Below are 18,658 nucleotides of genomic sequence, written 5' to 3'. Positions count from 1 at the left end.
CACACATAGATTTACGTAGTTCGACACCAATCTTACGTCCACAGGGGTTTGAGAAGGGGAGTTTCCACTATAATATGCTTATTTTCAGTCTCTCATAACTCATCATTTCTCGTTGTACAATGAAAATCTACTTGCTAGAATAGATGTTCTCTCTTAAAATGTTGAAGACGAAGTCGAAGAAGAAAAACCCTAGAAGCCTCTCAAACCGTCCCCCAAAAGTCGTCCCCAATTCGTAAGTTCCTCTTACCTTTTATCTCCTACCCCTTATTTACTTTAAGTTACTTCCTTATTTTTCTCTGCTGACACCTTACACCTTACTTATATTTACTTTGTGTCAGATCACCAATTTTTCTATCCTAACACATTTACTCCTTAATCTCTTGTCCCCTCTTCTTCTTTCATATTTTATCTTTTAGTGCATCCCTTTAATGGAGTGGGCTTAAAAAACTCTATGGCTGCGGGAAAAATCCCGTCACAATACTTATTGATTTATATAATTTATTTTACCTCTTGATGTCATACTGTGTTTAAAAAAATTAAAATATAAATTTAAAATAAAATAATGATAAAAAATATAGAATGAGAAAAATTAAAATCCTATATTTCTTTTATCCTTTTACATTTATCTTTTTAATTTTTTTAATGAATCAAGATCATCACGTTATCACATAGTGATACGAAATCGAGGCATACATTACTCTAAATTTAATAGTTCAAGTTTTAGTGAGAAGTTATAATTAAAATAATACTATATATAGTTGTGAAGTATGGTATAATTATTTTGAAAACAATATGATACATAATTAAAAAATTAATTTTTTTCATATAAATTTTATATTTATTTATTTTTTTAAAAAATAATTATACAACACTTCCGCAACTATCACTTCTCAATGACTAATGGCCTAATATGAAACAAAAAGAAGAGACGTGACTCGCATTGAGTGTCCCTCTCCTTTATTGAGAAGCAGATGGAGAAGAGTGGTGGGAGTGGGAAGAAGAGGGAGCGTAGAGGCTGTTGTGAACTTGCTCGCCGAAGAGGTAGATGCCCAAGTCAACGAGTGCGATTCCGAGGCCAGAAGTGGCGTGGCGGATCTGATTCAATTAACTGAGAATTAATCTAGTTTTCTTTTTTCCGTGAAGAAATCAGCTTGGAAAACAGAGGATCTTCACAGTGAGAGTCTATCTCGTGTATAAGAGCGGTTTCAAGTCTTCAGCACACCCTATTTCTGGACCTATGTTCGTTGGTAGGATTGTTTTAGTTTAGGAATAGTAGACCGAGGAGACTCCATTATAGTCCAATGGGGAATATTTGGAGGCAGAGCATATCAACGTCGCTGTAATGTCACATTTAGTCAACATAGCATTAGCATGCAGAATTAGCTGTCTAAAGCATCTAACCCAGCTCCATGCAATCCTCATTCGTAACTCCCACCACCACCACAACTACTGGGTGGCACTACTCCTCAATCACTGCACCCGCATCGACGCCCCACTGACCTACACCCGTCTCATTTTTACTTCCGTCCAGTTCCCAGATGGCCGTGTCTTTACCTCCATGCTTAGATACTACTCTCATCAGGGTACTCACAATGAAGTGCTTTCTTTGTTTCGGCATATGCAGCGTTCTGGTATCAGGCCCGGTATATTTGTGTACCCAATGCTGATTAAATTGGCCGGCAAGGCTGGCTTTGTGTTTCGTGCCCATCTATTGAAATTGGGTCTTAGTCTGGATCGTTACGCACGCAATGCAATCATGGAGACGTATGTGAAATATGGCGCAGTTGAAGTTGCCCGGGAGTTATTTGATGAAATTCCTGAAAAGACTCTCGCGGATTGGAACTCAATGATTTCTGGGTACTGGAAGTGGGGGGATGAAGTCGAAGCAACTAGACTTTTCAATATTATGTCCGAGAGGAATATTATTACGTGGACAACTATGGTTACCGGGTATTCTAGGATAATGGATTTGAAGAGTGCAAGGAGGTATTTCAATGAGATGCCGGAGAAAAGTGTTGTCTCTTGGAATGCAATGCTATCAGGTTATGCTCAGAATGGATTTCCCATGGAGGCTTTAAGATTGTTTGATGATATGCTGGATGTGGAGGTTCAACCAAATGCAACGACGTGGGTTATTGTTATTTCATTATTGTCATTGGGTGGTGATCCTTCCCATGCGGATTCACTTGTCAGAAAACTCGATCAGAAGAAGATGCAGCTAAATTGCTTTGTCCAGACTGCTCTGCTTGATATGCATGCAAAGTGTGGGAGTCTAGAAACTGCCCGAAAAATTTTTGATGGATTGGATACGTATAGGAACTCTGTAACATGGAATGCAATGATTTCTGCATATACAAGGGCAGGGAATTTGATTTCAGCTAGAGAGCTATTTGATAATATGCCAGAAAAGAATGTTGTATCCTGGAACTCAATGATTTCAGGTTATGCTCAAAATGGGCAGCCAGCTATGGCAATTGAACTATTCAAAGATATGATTACTTCTAAAGACTCGAAACCAGATGAGGTGACTATGGTGAGTGTTTTCTCAGCTTGTGGACATCTTGGGGCGTTGAAATTAGGTAATTGGGTTGTGAACATCCTTGATGAAAACCACATTAATCTCAGCATCTCAGGTTACAACTCTTTGATATTCATGTACTCTAGATGTGGGAGCATGGAAGATGCCAAGAGGATATTCCACAAAATGGTGACAAAAGATGTTGTTTCCTACAATACGTTGATTGCAGGACTTGCAGCTCATGGTCATGGAATGGAAGCCATTGAACTAATTTCAAAGATGAAACAAGAAGGTACTGAACCAGACCGTGTAACATATATTGGTCTCCTGATGGCATGCAGCCATGCAGGATTAATGAAAGAGGGTTGGAAGTTGTTCAGATTAATCCAATCTCCTGCTGTAGATCACTATGCATGTATGGTGGATTTGCTTGGTCGACTAGGTGAGCTGGATGAAGCCAAAAAGTTGATTGAAAGCATGCCAATGGAACCACATGCAGGAGTTTATGGGTCTCTTTTAAATGCTAGTCGGATTCACAAAAGAGTCGAACTTGGGGAGCTGGCTGCAAAGAAACTCTTTGAGCTTGAACCATACAATTCGGGAAATTATATTTTGCTTTCCAACATATATGCTTCAGCAGGTAGGTGGGAAGATGTTGAGAGGGTCAGGGGTACAATGAGAAAAGTGGGAGTGAGGAAGACAACTGGATGGAGTTGGGTAGAAGATAAGGGTAAAATGCACAAGTTCATAGCAGGAGATAGATTGCATGAAAGATCAGACGACATCTATAGGATCTTGTCGGAATTGGGAATGAAGATGAGGAGGGATGGGTATACGGCTGATAAAAGCTGCGTGTTGAGAGATGTTGAAGAGGAAGAGAAAGAAGAGATGGTGGGAACTCATAGTGAGAAGTTGGCCATTTGTTTTGCTCTTCTTGTTAGTGAAGCAGGGGCAGTAATTAGGGTGGTAAAGAATTTAAGGGTTTGTTTGGACTGCCATGCAGCCATTAAGATGATCTCCAAGTCAGAGGGAAGGGAGATCATCGTGAGGGATAATAATAGGTTTCATTGTTTCAGCAATGGAATATGTTCTTGCAAGGACTACTGGTAATGCGAGACAGCACATCTGGTACCCATCATCCCTAATGGACTTGAGTCGTGCGTTGCTGTGGTTGGTTTGTGTATTGGCTAGCGTAACAAAAATGTAAGCATGAGATGGTGTGTTTAGGTCATTCGTTAGTATTGATGTCGCTACTGTTTCCGAGTATTTACGGATATTTGCTGCGGAAGGAGAATGCAAAAATGAAGATCGGGAGTCCTTGCAAAACCACAAGGGAACAGTACATTTACCATTGTAATTGACGACTTTGACAGGAAGGGAAGGGGTTTCAGACAAATAAAGATCAAGGTGTATTAAGTTTTTCCTTTATGCTTGGCCCCTTTTTATGCTACTAGCCATTCCGTTGATTCTTCTCCAAGCAAGAACCATCAAATTTAGGAAAAATTCATTAACCAAAGCATTTAGTTAGTGACATGACATCAAATCCTTCTATGGATTGGTTACTTGTTAACCGTTCATATTTGGTCACCAAAGCTTGTGTGGAGGCACCTTTGGCAATAGCATCCGAGCAAAAACTAAATACAAATATAATTTAATAGCTAATCTCTCCATTTTTTTAAAGCTTTCCTCGAATAAGGAACTTCTTTCTGACCTGCTGCTTAAGTACTTTCTATTCATTTTGACAGTACATATCTTAGGTCAACTAGCAAGAACCTGGCAAGATATCATTCAATAGGATGCCGTCCTGATCATGCTTTCAGTTTCATGCAATGCGCTTCCTCTGAGAAGATCTAAAATCCATAAAATTCATGTACAATGAGATTCTAAAAAAAAAAAAAAAATTGGCTGCCAATTGCCACACTGAAGCAAGAAGGTACAAAGAAACAAGATGGTATGCGCCAACTACCAGGATCCAACCAGAAAATTGCAGATATAATATTCCTTGTTGCCATTACCCATCTAAAAACATAATTCCTGTTTAAATGAGACAGATCGGGTACCAAAAGTAGCAAACACTTCAAATCCGAAATTCATCTGCAGTCATCCAAATTCATCAACTAAAACAAGATACCGACTGTCTTTCAGCAAAGTCTAATGGCATAGGTCTAAACCTTTTCAGCTTTGATGAGTATTAGTCTGGAAATTCAGAACCTAGATTTAAACTCTAGCCCTCTTGTTACTGCAACTTGGGCACTTGTACTGCTTGATATGCTCAGCCTTTGCAGGTGTAATTTTTACACATTTTCCATGGAACCATCTCTCGCACACATCACAGCAAATCCAGAACTCGTCAGTACCATAGTTATCCCCGCAGGCCCCGCAAGTTGCACCCTGTTCATCATCTTCTTCTTCTTCCCCACTCTCATCTTCTTCTTTGTTGGGTGGAGGAGATGTCTTCGCTCCCTTGGCCTGGGGCTCAGATTGCCGGGACTGTTTAGAGGCAACATCAAAACATAAGCAACAAGAACTTTACACAAAGGGAACCATTGAAAGAGAACCATGTTGACAATAACTGTCAAATCAGCAGATTCTTACCATCTTCCCACTTGATTTGCTTTTGCTACTGTTATGAGTAGCAGACTGGTCCTTTGGTTGCTTGACATTGCCTGTCACAACTTCGAATATGGTAGGGAGATCATTTATCATTTGAAAAAGCCTCTTCCTGTAAGTTCCATTCCGAGCAATATTATAACCAAGCCACCTCCTTAACTTAATCTACACTATTAACTGTAGATGAAATGTACCACTGATTTTTGGCTTTATAGCACAAAGGGCTTCCTAACATCTACAGGACTATACTAACAGTCAAACCTTTTTTCTTAGTAAACAATAGTAGCACTTTTTAATCAGTCCAAACACTCTTTTCTTCTACATATTCAAAATAATTTACATTCAAATTTTAATATCAAGTACACAGGAGCCATTGAACAAAAAACTGAACAAGCCTAGAATCATGACATTTTTTACCTGCAAAAATTCAACACTACACGATGGGATAAGTTCTTACAACACATTTTTCCAGGAAAATAAAAGAAAGCTTTTATTTGTTACTGAAGTTAAAGAGTCATAAATAAAAGGACTGAACAGGTACAATTGAAGTCGCTTGGAAGACCCAAGTCACGTCTAGGTCCATACTCCAAAAGCCCTTGGAATCATTATAAAGGGCATAAACTTCTCTTTCCTAAATAATGTGGGATTCCCAATCATCACCTTCCTACATGCATTCACACCATACAAATTCACAAATCAGGAGTATTACAATCTGCCCCCTTAAATCCCCGACGTCCTTGTTGAGCCAGGTTTGTCAGAGGAAGCATGGCTCAAGTTCCACTCTTCTAGTTGGGATTGTCTCTAACATCATTTGTAACAACTCAAGGAAGATCCAAGCCACATCTAAGCCTATACTCCAAAATGACTAGTCAATGTTATAATTGGAATCCTTTGGAATCATTATCAGGGAATGAACTTCTCCCTCCTAAGCAATGTGGGATCTCATTCACCGCCTTCTTACACATAATCACACAAAAAGACAATAAAGGCCCAAACACCCTCCTAAGCTCACGCTGCAAACTGCATTAATCTCTAATTGCAAACTAACTAACACCATAACCCTTTTCTTGTAGATCTGACTGCATGACTACAGGTTTGAAAATAATTGTTATGGATAAATCCAATTGTGGATTTATCCATAACAACTTCATCCTAACATCCTGTATTGAAAGAGAAAGGAAAGATGCCTGTCTTTTCTTTATAAGTAAAAAGATGCCTAACTTTAATCTAGATCATATACCTATTCTAAAGGAGGAAATAAGAGGTTGGGGTAGGGTTTTCGGATAGCGTTTCGGGAAACAAGGGGTTGGGGTCGGGCTTAGTGTATTTTGGGTTGTTTTTCACAGGTTTTTTGGGTCATTGGTGTCAATGGGCAAGGTGTTTTATTGTATACCTCAGTGTACTTGGTTATTCCTTTTTGATATATATATATATATAATATTTTTACTTATAAAAAAAAAGATCATATACCTGTAGCTTCATTACTACATTTTCCAACCTTGTGTGAAGAATGGGGGCAAGGAAAATCAAAATATACATACAATACCTCTCACCAACAACAAATGTTCATGAAAAGGATCCAATTTTCACTAGCAAATTACTTCTACAGCAAAAGAGAGAATGTACAGAGAAGAGAGAAGCAAAGGGAAATGTGGAAGCAATATTACAGAAAATAAGAAATGAACCTTCATGAATTATGTAATGTGGTGTCAATTAAAATACACAACATAGGGCATATACACACAAAAACTTCTATTCTTTAAAATAAAGCTCCTTCCAAGACACCTCATCTAAACAATAATGCTTCCCCAATCATGTTATTTACTTTTCTTTTTATAAGAATAAATTTTATTGAATCAAGTAAATAGGCATAGCCCAAGTCCACAGTAAACCTTCATACACCAACAGTGTATATACTTTTTTTGGAAAGTCATACGCCACCAGTGTAAATATAACATATAAAAACATGGCATTAGGCAGATCAGAAATGGCTTAAAAAGTGACTAAAGCAATGCAACAAAGAGAGATGGTACAACAAGAAGTAATACAGGGATCTTCATACACCAACAGTGTATATACTTTTTTTGGAAAGTCATACGCCACCAGTGTAAATATAACATATAAAAACATGGCATTAGGCAGATCACAAATGGCTTAAAAAGTGACTAAAGCAATGCAACAAAGAGAGATGGTACAACAAGAAGTAATACAGGGATAAACACAGTACAAGCTCAACTTTTTGTGTCGAATATGAGGAACAGTTCACAAGAAACAACTCTTCCTCACTTGCATATGGACATGCAAATAGGCATGAGTATTGAAACACCTCTGACATATCAACTGCCCAAAACCAAGTTGAAGAACATAGCCATACATGCATTGATGACATGCATATATACCAACCAAATATGTACGCACATTCATGTATTTTTATTTTTCTTTTTTTTTTTTGGGCCCCACGGGGGGGGGGGGGGCGAGGATTTAGCATTGTATTTTTATTATACCAACTCTGTTTGCTAAATAATTAAATAATCCCTCTTATTTAAACTAGTCCTTTACATTATTAATATATTCGCAGTGGTCAAGGCCAGAATTAATAGATAATATTTAAATTAAGAAGAGAAATATATTTTAACGATGAAGAACCCCGAACGTGTGTAATGCACCCACATCACACAGATTAAGAAAACCATTTGCTTTTCACTGCTCGTGGTCCCTAGAAATTGTTTGCACCCAAGGGTTAGAACCTTAGAACTAGGGGGAACATATTCCCAAGATCAAGACCCTTACCACTTGAGCCAACCACTAGATGTTTAGGAAAGAAGTATTAAGTAATATAAAAAATATCATTAAACTATCCAGTGATAGGGCTAGTAAAAAAGCCAGAACAAACAAAAGGTAAATGTTCAATAATCTAGAAAGAAACATATTTTCTCTCATTTTTGTCAAATTAAAGTTAAATCACCATTTGTCCCAAAAGTTTAAGCTTATAAGAAGAGATAACTTTAATTTTTTAAAGTAAAACCCTTAACACTCTTCCTCGTGAGTAGGCCAGACTCCCCCTTAATAAGAGGCTCAACATGTGGAATATTTAATTAAATGGGTGAATTGTAGAGTCAAGGTTTGAAATCAAGGCCTCTATTATGATACCAAGTTAAACCACCACTTATCAAAAGCTTAAGCTTATGGGAATAGGTAAATTTCATTTTTAAAGTATATCTTAACAAAAGAAAACCAGAACAAACCAAAGCTAAAAACAGGACGCATGTGCTGATTAAAGTTCAACACTGGCTCAAAGAAAAGTGGCATAATTATGCACAGAAATAGGTGACAAACTGTCCAACAGCTTTATCACTCATCTCTATTGTGAGAAAAACCATAGGCGCCCTTTTCACTAATCCCTTCTTTTTCTCTTACATGGACTCCTTTCCCCTTAGACTTCTTTAGATTCTTCTTTACAGCAACTGAATTGGGACTTGGGTTCTCTCTTCCCTTTCTTCCCAATAGACCACCATACATGCCATATCAAATGTTGATACAAGTGCTTTAGCAAGTATTGCATGCCCTTCCATAGAGGGGCCACATTTTACATATCACAAAAGAAGATGATAACTTAAAAAAACAGGAGAGAACTCATGCTTCTTGTGTGGATAAGCTGTGAGAGAGCTCTGTATATTTTACATCTGCTAAGCCATTGCTAAATACCACTATCAGCCACTGTTACAATAGAATTGATGAATATGGGAGAACACAACTGAAAATGTTCACTGACCTTGCATAATCATGAAGAATGGAAAAAGGTAACAATTTCATAAAGAAATAAAATGATACAAATATTATTACATAAAGCTGGGATGTCTCGACAATAAAAAAACAGAGGCAGGAAGTCTCAGGTCAGTATTAAATAGAACTAGAGTGTTTGATTGCTCCTACAAATGATTAGCGCTATCATAAAGTAAGAGACAGCAACTACGTACCTTTCGTTCTTACCAAACCCAAAGCGTGCACCAAAATAGAATGCAACAGCAAGCAACCATGAATCACTGTGAACTGCAACCAGTGATAACCAGTCCTTCTCTTGCATTCCATCTCTAGCAAAGTTTATACCTAATGCTGGCTCAGGAAGCTCAGGAGGCACTTCCTCAACAGGCAGATTAACTTCCCATGTCTCATTTGGAAGTCCATATAGACACAAGTTCTCCTTCTCTGAAAGCACAATATTAGTACCTTGACAACCATAAATCAACCCATGAAGAGATTTTTATTCGATTACAACAAAGGAAATAGTGAATAACTGTGCATAATGCATGACTACAGCGTAAAATGACAGTGATACTTTCTAATAGAATGTGATGATTCTAGGGCCACTTCATGGAATTAATAAAAGTGATCAAATTTACCACGTAAGAACATTTACGGTATTTGTTGTTACAGCTTAACTACTCATAAGATGGAAGAGGCAAGAGTACATGATGTCACAATATTATGTCTGGATTGAAGCGATAAAATAAGAATCAAAATTGGCATGCCCCAAACATTTGACAATAAGTACCCAGAACTCATATGACATAATTAAAAATGACATTTTTTTTCTGCACACTAGCTACTGAAAGTGCAGTAGAAAGCATAAAATACATACAGATTGCGTAGAGCAATCAGAGGAGAAAAGAATGTATTAAAGGATACCAAGCTAAATAATATTTCACCCATAAGAACCTAATCCATCTATAAATTGAAAATTCGAGTTCAATGTTATTGATTGCAAGTGAGTTCACAAACAACGTGGCAGCAAAGGTCAGTCCAGAAATGTAAGAAATGACGTTTATCAATCCCTAAAAGAACAATTCCTAGTGAACTAACTGACAACACTTGCAGATACAAAGAAATGCCTATAAGTTGTTACCAGTCAAAAGGGACAGTGAGCACAGTACATCATTAATTGCAGAGTTGAATATGAGAATAGAAAACGAAAATTCGTCAAAATCCTAAGTCGCACATAACGAAATATATTCCGAAAAACGAAACCGAAGGAGAAGAGAGCAAAATTTCAAACCCACCGGGATCGCACTGCTGGTAAAACTTGTCAACATCTGCAACATCAAAACCCCCAAAGAATAGAATTAACAAAAGAAAAAACTAAATACGAACAAGAACATTTATGATTTCGAAGAATTACGCGCAAAGAAGAAGAAAGAAAAGAAACTGAGTACCAATGGTGAGGGCCTTGATCAAACCGGCACGTCTGCCCTTAAAGTCTTGAAAGACCTCCTCCACTGTTCTGGGTATCGGATGCGTTATTCCCTCCATTAACTGTTTCCGTCTCAAAGTTGAATTTCCCCAATAGAATAATATTAAATGCAGCAATTCTTCTATAAAAATTGCAAATTCAAACGAATTTAGGTATTCAATGGCCTATCCAATCCCTGGGGTTTCTTCTGCTCTACCATATTCCAATTTGGGAAAAAACGCAGGAGCCGCAGAAGGAGGGTACAATTTTGGGTCTCTGAGTCTGGGGGAATAACGAATTGCAAAGACTCCGTCAGTTTCCGTTTATAAACAACTATAATACGATAGCGTAACGCGTGCGTAACTCGTGCAATAGTTTTGGAAGGGGGAAGAGTTTATTATTAAAAAATTAAATTTTTTTATATAAATTTTATACATATTATGATAAGTTGCGGTTATTATGCCGCCCTGACCGCTGGGCAGCGTAATTTTTTTTTTTTTTTTATATTTTTTAACATATTTAAATATATTTAAAAAATAAAAATAAATAAATCAATATATTTAAAATCACTTCTTTAATTATTGAATAAAAAAATAAAAAATAAAAAAATAAAATTTGACTAGCAATTAAATAGAAGTGTCAAAATGAATGAATATAATAGTATTTTCCATTATGATAGGTCGCTGCCCCAATAGTATAATAACAATTTAAGGTCTTTGGTCTTTTACTCTTTTTCTTAATACAAAGTAAATAAAAAACAGAATTAAAAAAAAGTCACAAGATATAACACAACTAATTCTTCAAGAACAGAAAAACAAAAAGCAAAAAATGGAGATAAAAAACTTAAGGAAAACAAAAAAATAACCTAGACACAGCAGCCACTCCTGGTGCTGGTGGATAGGGTTGAAAGAAAAAATCGATGAATCGACGAACTAGCCCGAAGTATTTGATTTGGTCTGATTTTGGATCAGTTCAGTTTGGGGCCGGTTTCAATATTTTAAAAACTGGCCTGGTTCCATTTTTTAATTTTTAACATTGGACCGGATTAGTTCCTGTAGATATATATTTTAATTAATTTTTAATATTTATATAAAATAATTTTTATATAAAGTAATTTTTATATATAATTATATATAAAATATAAGATTTTTATAATTTTATAATATAATTTTTTTATATTATATATAATTTTATAATTTATATGCTAAATTGCTAATTAATATAAGATTAATTTTAAATTATATAATTATATAAAATATAAGATTTTTATAATTTTATAATATAATTTTTTTATATTATATATAATTTTATAATTTATATGCTAAATTGCTAATTAATATAAGATTAATTTTTAAAATCCTATTACTCATAATAATCAAATAATATAAAATTAATATAACATTTGATATAACATAAAATTAATCTTATAAACCTTAATATAACATTTTAATATAAAAATTATAATTTTATAACATAAAAATTTAATCTTAAACATGAATATATGTTTGATCATATGTTATTAATATAAATTATATATATAAAGGATAAATATATTTTATAGCCTAATAAATTATTATATGTATTTATTTTGATAAATACATTTTTATACATTTTATCATATACACCCGTATAAAAGAATGTATGTAACCATGATATAATATATATAATAGGCCATAATGGCGTGGATTACTAATAGTATCTATTAGTAATCCACTATATACTAATATTATTACTAATATTTATATATATATCATAGTATAAGATACTATATATAGTTGATATTTATATATATCATAGTATATTATATGTATATAATATGCAGTGCATTACATAAGTATTAAAAAAAAAAGAAGCTCAGAGGGCCAGAAAGCCCAGAACGAATTAAGAAGCCCAGCTACCCAAAACAACGTCGTTTAATGGAATTAACATTAAACCCAACAACAACTAATCGAAATGGCGTTGTTTTTAGGTGAATAAACGACGTTGTTTCAACGTGTTTAGGGTTACACTGACTTAACCCTACCCTGCGTGATTCCTTATCTCCCATTTCACTCTTAGCCCCTTACCCTCTCTCACGAAGCCGGCAGACGCAACCCTCCCCTCTCTCACGCAGCCCCTCTCTCACTCTGTGCAGCCATCAACAACCCCTTGCCGTCAACATTTCCTACAATTTTCTCCGATGTCTCCCATTTCATGACCTCTCGGTATGTTTATTGTTTAGGGTTTTAACTTTAGGGATTTTTCATTGTTTAGGGTTTACGACGTTTTTCTATGTTTATTTTGTTTCATTATATTGATTTCATAGATATTACTTTGTGCCAGTTATTTGATTTGTGGTATTCGAGGGTTGTCTCTTATGTGCCATTTCGTGGTCCATAAATACAAGTTGAGTCCTGGCTTGTTGAATACTTGAATTGGTCTGTCATGCAAAACATGGGGTCAATATTAATATGTTATTAATCTGTTTGAACCATAATGTAAGTAAGATGTTGTGAAAATGTAGGGTTTGTTTAGGGTTCTCGATTCAAACGACAGATTTAGAGTTTATAACACATGGACAAATTTAGATTTATTTAGGGTTTATGATTTATTTAGGGAACATATTTAGGGTTTAGGGTTACAGATTTAGTTGTTTAGTTGTTTTGTTCAGCATAATTAATATTAATATACACTATTAGTTATTTTTTTGTTGTTTAGTTAATATATAATCTGGAATTTCCAGGTTTTGTATGTATTGTGACAGATTTTGTAATGTATGGTTTTGTTTATGGCAGATTTTTTTATGGAAGATGATTTTTTTATGCCATATGATTTTTCTATAGCAGTAGATTTTATAGCAGCAGATTTTATAAAGAAAATCATTTTATAGAAGATTCTAATATTCTATAGCAGAATGTATAGTTGATTTTATAGCAGATTTTTTTTACAGCAGATTTTCTGTTTTTATAGTAGTTTTTTTTTTTATATCGTATTTTTTTTTACAGCAGATTTTAAAGCATATTTTTTATAGCAGTTTTTTTTTATGGCACATTGGCACATGATTAAAACTAAAAAACCGAACCAAATTGGTCTGGAATCGGTAAAATCGGAAGTACTGGTTTAGGAGTGTAACCGGTGCGATATCGGTTTCTTGGAATCTCAAAATGGATTTATACCAATTCGGTTCTAAAATATGTTCAATATCGGACTAAATCGAACCGGTTACACCTCTATTGGTGGATGAAATGCCTAAAGGGCATGGTTCAGACCCCACCACTCCATTAGCATGGTGTATCCTTGAGCATTTTTATTTTATTTTTTAATTTGTATTAGTTTTTTTCTTTTTTTTTTTCTTTTTGTCACTCATATGATATTACATAAAATGTAGAGGTGTTTTAATTATTTATAGAAGGGATGGGGCCCTACCATGGGTCTGGGCGTGTGCGACCCGTCCAACCTATGTGATGATTGGCTGCAGGTGTAATACATATACCTATTCGGAACATATTACAGAAAAATAAAAAGTTAATGTTTCATTCGCATCCTTTGACCCTCTATAAATAGAACCATTGGCCTACAAATTGTAAGATTATAGAATCATAGAGTTCAAGAAGGCAATTTTGAAATTCTCTCCCAAAAGTTTTCATTTTTTCAAAACTTATCATTAGGATCTGTTCATTATGTAGAGAATAAATTTCTGATCTCTTGGTTGAATAGCAAAATTTGAGAGTATTCGGGATCTAATTTCATATTTGCATAACGCAGTTAAACAAACAAACTTGTTATGGGCTTCATTGTATATTCGAGACAAATTCGCTTATAACCCATGTGCATACGGTTATTGGCGGGGGAGAATATTGTCTTAAGGAAAATGACATTTGTAACGCATCTTGAAGCAAACTTTTCTCTCACTATTTTTTGTTTTGCAGCCCCTTTTACACCAACATAATATATCTCACACATGGGCAATAAGTGTAGCGAGCAATTAGCTTGCCCGCATGCTAAAGTTCGAGCAAATAACGAATCACTTTCCAAACTCCCCTCTAGCAATAATGAATGTGAGCGAGTAGTGAACCTCACCCCCAAGCAACAAAGAGTGCTGGCGGGCAATAAAGCTAAGCCCAACTCAACAAGAAATAAGCCAGAATATTTATTGACCGTTATTTATTAGTATTATCTGACAACTGAGGTTAAAATACATTATCAGTAGTAATAACCTATTTTTAACTACTGAAAACTGCTCAATCCACAATAACGATCATGAACTGCTATTCAAAAGTGACATATCTTGTTTTGAATATGTGCTTTAATGTCTTTATAAAGACACGTCTAATTGAAAATAAAAATAAGTAGTTAGTGGTCATTAGAATTTGCCAGAATCATAAAACTTGGTTTAATTTCATTGAGTGCATAACGTAATCAAACAACAAACATTTCATGGGCTTCATTGTATATTCACATAAGTTTTGGTGTTCTGGTTTGGTTTCGTTGAGTGCATAACACAATCAAACAATAAAATCTTGTTGTGAATCATGGAGACAATTTTGCCTTAGCCCCTTGCATACCAATTGATCTAAAACTATCTTAAGGGAAGATGTAAATGTATGCACCTTTGAAGCAAAGATTCAAATTCAAAATATTGAATTTTGAAGAGTTTGCGTATGGTTTGTTTCTTTTTCTCTTGTCGGAAGAAAATAAAAATTCAAAATATTTCATATTCAAAAGCTTAATTTAAACTTTCTGGCTTGTAAATATAGGAAATGGACACATGATGCCCTCTTCCACATGTTGCTGAATCTCTAGGAGCTTTCAAGGCAGTTTCATTGTGTTTGGAGTTGGGTTTTAATAGAATTGTTTTTGAAGGTGATGCCAAGATAGTGGAGTTGATTTAAGAGTGCAGATGGATTGTTTGGCACCAGTGAGCATATCCTTCATGACATTCAGATCCTGCTTTCTAGCCTACAGAATTGGGAGTTCCACTTTGTGCCAAGGGATGCTAATCAACTGGCACACAACTTAGCTAAAGCTGCTATTAGTTTAAGTAATGCATCTATGTTCATTTGTGTGAGCATCCACATTGGTTTATGTATATGCAAAATCACCTCTTTTAAAGATCCACTTTACCATTCAAGCAAAATTCACATTGACTTATACATATTTGAGGTAAAATAATAATAAAATATTATTATTTTATTATTATTACTTTTTTACCTAGTTTTTTTTTTTTTAATTTTTTTTTAGAGTTTCCAATTAGCATGTACTGTTTTAATACATGCTATTAGCACCTAGTACATATATTAATACAATTTCATGCATCCAAATTTAGCAATTCCATATATAATAAAGTATATCAAATTTATATGCACAAAAAATGAATCCCATGTGCTCATAAATAACACATTAACATGTACTCAGAACTTACATGTGACTAATATCAACTTCATAATTCTGTGCTAAAAAACAGTTTGTACTGTCAACTTAATACAAATTTCATGTATTAAAATTAACTTGGTACAAGTTTCAAAAAGTTGATTTTGATACAAATTCATTACAATACAAATTTCTCCAAGATCATTACAATACAAATTTCCAGCAATAGTATAGAATGAAAACAATCTAGAATACACCAAAGCAGCAAACAAGGACCTTTGGCTTAAAGATGAGGCCACCAAGGAGTAAAACAGCAACAATATCGCAACTACCAATAAGTCCTCCAGCGGCTCCACCACCAGCAAGTAGCAACAAAAATCAAACTCCACCAACAATTAAATTCATCGAATCGATTGGTACCCACCCACTACCAACCACTAACAAAATACAATTCCATATTGAGGTACAACAAATGATTTCCATTTCATAGCAACCAGAAATATAACAATACCCAAAACATGTCTGTAACACCCCGCATTTTAGTATTTTTTACTAAAGATTATTTTTATTTATTTAAAATTTTATTCTCGTATTTTAAAATTGGTTGAATTTTTAATGAGTTTATTTCTATGATTTTAATTGGTAAAAATTAATTTTTATGTACTTTCTTAATATTTATTTATTGTTGTGCATTTAAATTGTTTTTCATATTTAATTAATTACTGTGGGATTTAATTATTTCAATTTGAATTTACCATTACGTTTAAATTATTTTATTTAACTTGTGGTTTTAAAATCGTTTCCGTTGGATCATTTTCGTGACCCAAGTTATGAGGATTGGACCTCATTTCTTTTTCCTTTATTTTTCTTTTCATTTTCTTTTTATTTTCTTCTTTTCTTTTTTCTTTTCTTTTCTTTTTTTTCCTCCTGGTTTTCCTTCTCTCGCGCGCGAGTTCTTCTCTCTCTCTCTCTCTCTTTCTCTCTCTCTCTCTCTCTCTCTCTCTCTCTCCGTGCGTTGGTCTCTTCCCCAGCCCGTCGCCGTGCGCCGGCGGTGGTCGACACCGCCCGGCTCCTTCGCTCCCCCTGCCGCCGGCGACCAACCCCCATCAATTCCAGCTTCCCTCGAGCCGCCGTGAGCCTCTACGCACGGCTGGAAGCCGCGGCACTCTTTCCGCCGCTGCGCCGCCGTCGCGCCACCATTGGCCACCATCTTCCTACCACATCATCCTCGACCTCTTAGCAACCCATTGGACCCAACCCCACCTCCGATCTGTCACCGGTGAAGCACATCCAACTCCATTTCCGTTTTGGGCTTTTTGGTCTTCTACCGCCGCCCATGCCGCCACCTACGGCCAACCTTCACCACCACTAGCTTCACCGACCTCCCTAGGCCCTACCCTATCAATTTTGGGTCTTCGTTTGCCTCCGTTTGAAAGTTGGTATTGTGACCCACGGCCACAATGTATTTTACACTGTGGTGTTGCTCAAACGTCACCTTTTTCAACTTCGTGATCCTTCGAAAATTGTTATATTGCACTGTAAGTATTTCTCCAAAGAACTTTCGTAATTTAAATGTATTTTTGCACTAACCCATTTCACTGTATTTTTGACATGCCGGACTGAGTCCGAGGAGTTCGGGGGTCGGATGGAATTGTGATTGGAGTTGTTTGGTTGGTTTGGTTCATTTGGTTTGGTTATTGATGAGTTGTTTTGATTGGATTTGTTGGGATTGGTTCTGGATGGATGTTGGATCAGTGTTGGTGCATGTTCATACCATTATTTCATGCATGATCATATTTGTAAAGAAAACTGGATTTTCGTGTATTGCATTCATGTTCATGTGTTTATGAAAACTGGGTTTTCATGTGAGAATGGATTTTTGGTGCGTGTGTATCACGACCCCAAGCCGAGATGAGGCATTAACTCGGTGGAGCTCCTCTGGTTACTCGGGAGCGGAATATACTGAGTAACGTCCCCTGGATTGTCGCCGGGCGACAATCGGATCGGACGAGATGGTCTCGTGCCGACTCCGTGGTCCTTCTGCTGGCGGGGACTAAAGGATGTCTGGCCACGTACGCGCTGGGCGCGGAACTGGGCATCGCTCGTTGCGTAGTGTGGGTGCTTGGCCATGTACGCGCTGGGCGCGGAACTGAGCACCGCTACGAAGCCAGGATGTGCGGATGGTCCATAGGGGAGGCCATGGTGCATATGAAAATAATGTATGGTGCATTTGGAATTAATGCACTATTTTCTAGGAAAATAGTGCGAGTTGGTTTTTGGGTAAATCATTTTCTGGGAAAATGTTTTACGGATATTTTGGGCCAAAATGGGATTTTGGCGTATGTTGGAAAATTATCATTTTCGGGGAAAATGATGTTTTGTGGAAAAATGCATATTTCATTATGTGCATGCATGTTAGTTGCATTTAATACATTTTATAGTACGTTGTTATTTGAGGTCATACTTACCTGCGATACCATTTTGTGGTAACGCAGATTTTGATGCAGATGAGGAGGAGGAGGGCGAGCCTGAGGAGACGGCTCCGCCTGAGGAGTGATCTGGGATCACTCGTTTGTTTATTTCAAAACTATTGTAAAATTATTTTATGGATGACTGTATAAATGCTATTTAAATTTTTATTGATGTTTAATTGTAAATAAATTCTGGTACTTAGTTGACTATCCGCCGCATTATTTTATTTGTACACTGTTGCATGTACACACACTGGCACTTCGTTGGGATGTGTGATCGTGTTGTCACCATCCTGACGTCTCGATCCCTGTGTATTTATATAAGGGGGATTGGGGGCGCCACAATGTCACCACAATTATTTCCATTAGAAGATTACAATTATTTACAACAATATCAAAAATTGCACAAAACAAAGCATACAACTACGTATGAGATATGACCTTATTCATTTGTTCCTCAATTATTTCCATTTGAAGATTATG

The 18,658-nt window shown here is 35.9% G+C and overlaps 2 protein-coding genes across 2 annotated transcripts; one reads left to right on the top strand and one right to left on the bottom strand.

The window, feature by feature from the left end:
- Positions 1 to 925: 925 nt before the first annotated feature.
- Positions 926 to 4,438, top strand: LOC121254790 (pentatricopeptide repeat-containing protein At1g14470). Its single transcript, XM_041154944.1, has one exon. It carries the CDS (start codon positions 1,343 to 1,345, stop codon positions 3,626 to 3,628), a length of 2,286 nt encoding a protein of 761 aa, XP_041010878.1. The 5' UTR covers positions 926 to 1,342; the 3' UTR covers positions 3,629 to 4,438.
- A 64-nt stretch (positions 4,439 to 4,502) lies between these two features.
- Positions 4,503 to 10,703, bottom strand: LOC121254791 (PHD finger protein ALFIN-LIKE 7-like). The gene is made up of 5 exons (XM_041154945.1): positions 10,339 to 10,703; positions 10,186 to 10,218; positions 9,106 to 9,334; positions 5,114 to 5,240; positions 4,503 to 5,008 (listed from the first exon to the last, which is right to left on the bottom strand). Exons 1-5 carry the CDS (start codon positions 10,433 to 10,435, stop codon positions 4,736 to 4,738), a joined length of 759 nt encoding a protein of 252 aa, XP_041010879.1. The 5' UTR covers positions 10,436 to 10,703; the 3' UTR covers positions 4,503 to 4,735.
- Between the last annotated feature and the right edge of the window lie 7,955 nt (positions 10,704 to 18,658).

The sequence above is a fragment of the Juglans microcarpa x Juglans regia genome, chromosome 3D (genome assembly GCF_004785595.1).
Source record: "Juglans microcarpa x Juglans regia isolate MS1-56 chromosome 3D, Jm3101_v1.0, whole genome shotgun sequence".
Taxonomy (NCBI): domain Eukaryota; kingdom Viridiplantae; phylum Streptophyta; class Magnoliopsida; order Fagales; family Juglandaceae; genus Juglans; species Juglans microcarpa x Juglans regia.
This window is presented reverse-complemented; position numbering and strand designations above follow the sequence as displayed.

Coding starts and splice junctions, on each gene's coding strand:
- LOC121254790 (XM_041154944.1), top strand. CDS start 1,343: ATGTCACATTTAGTCAACATAGCATTAGCATGCAGAATTAGCTGTCTA.
- LOC121254791 (XM_041154945.1), bottom strand. CDS start 10,435: ATGGAGGGAATAACGCATCCGATACCCAGAACAGTGGAGGAGGTCTTT. Junction 5,241..9,105: donor GGGTTTGGTAAGAACGAAAG/GTACGTAGTTGC, acceptor TGGAACTTACAG/GAAGAGGCTTTTTCAAATGA. Junction 5,009..5,113: donor GCAAATCAAGTGGGAAGATG/GTAAGAATCTGC, acceptor GCCTCTAAACAG/TCCCGGCAATCTGAGCCCCA.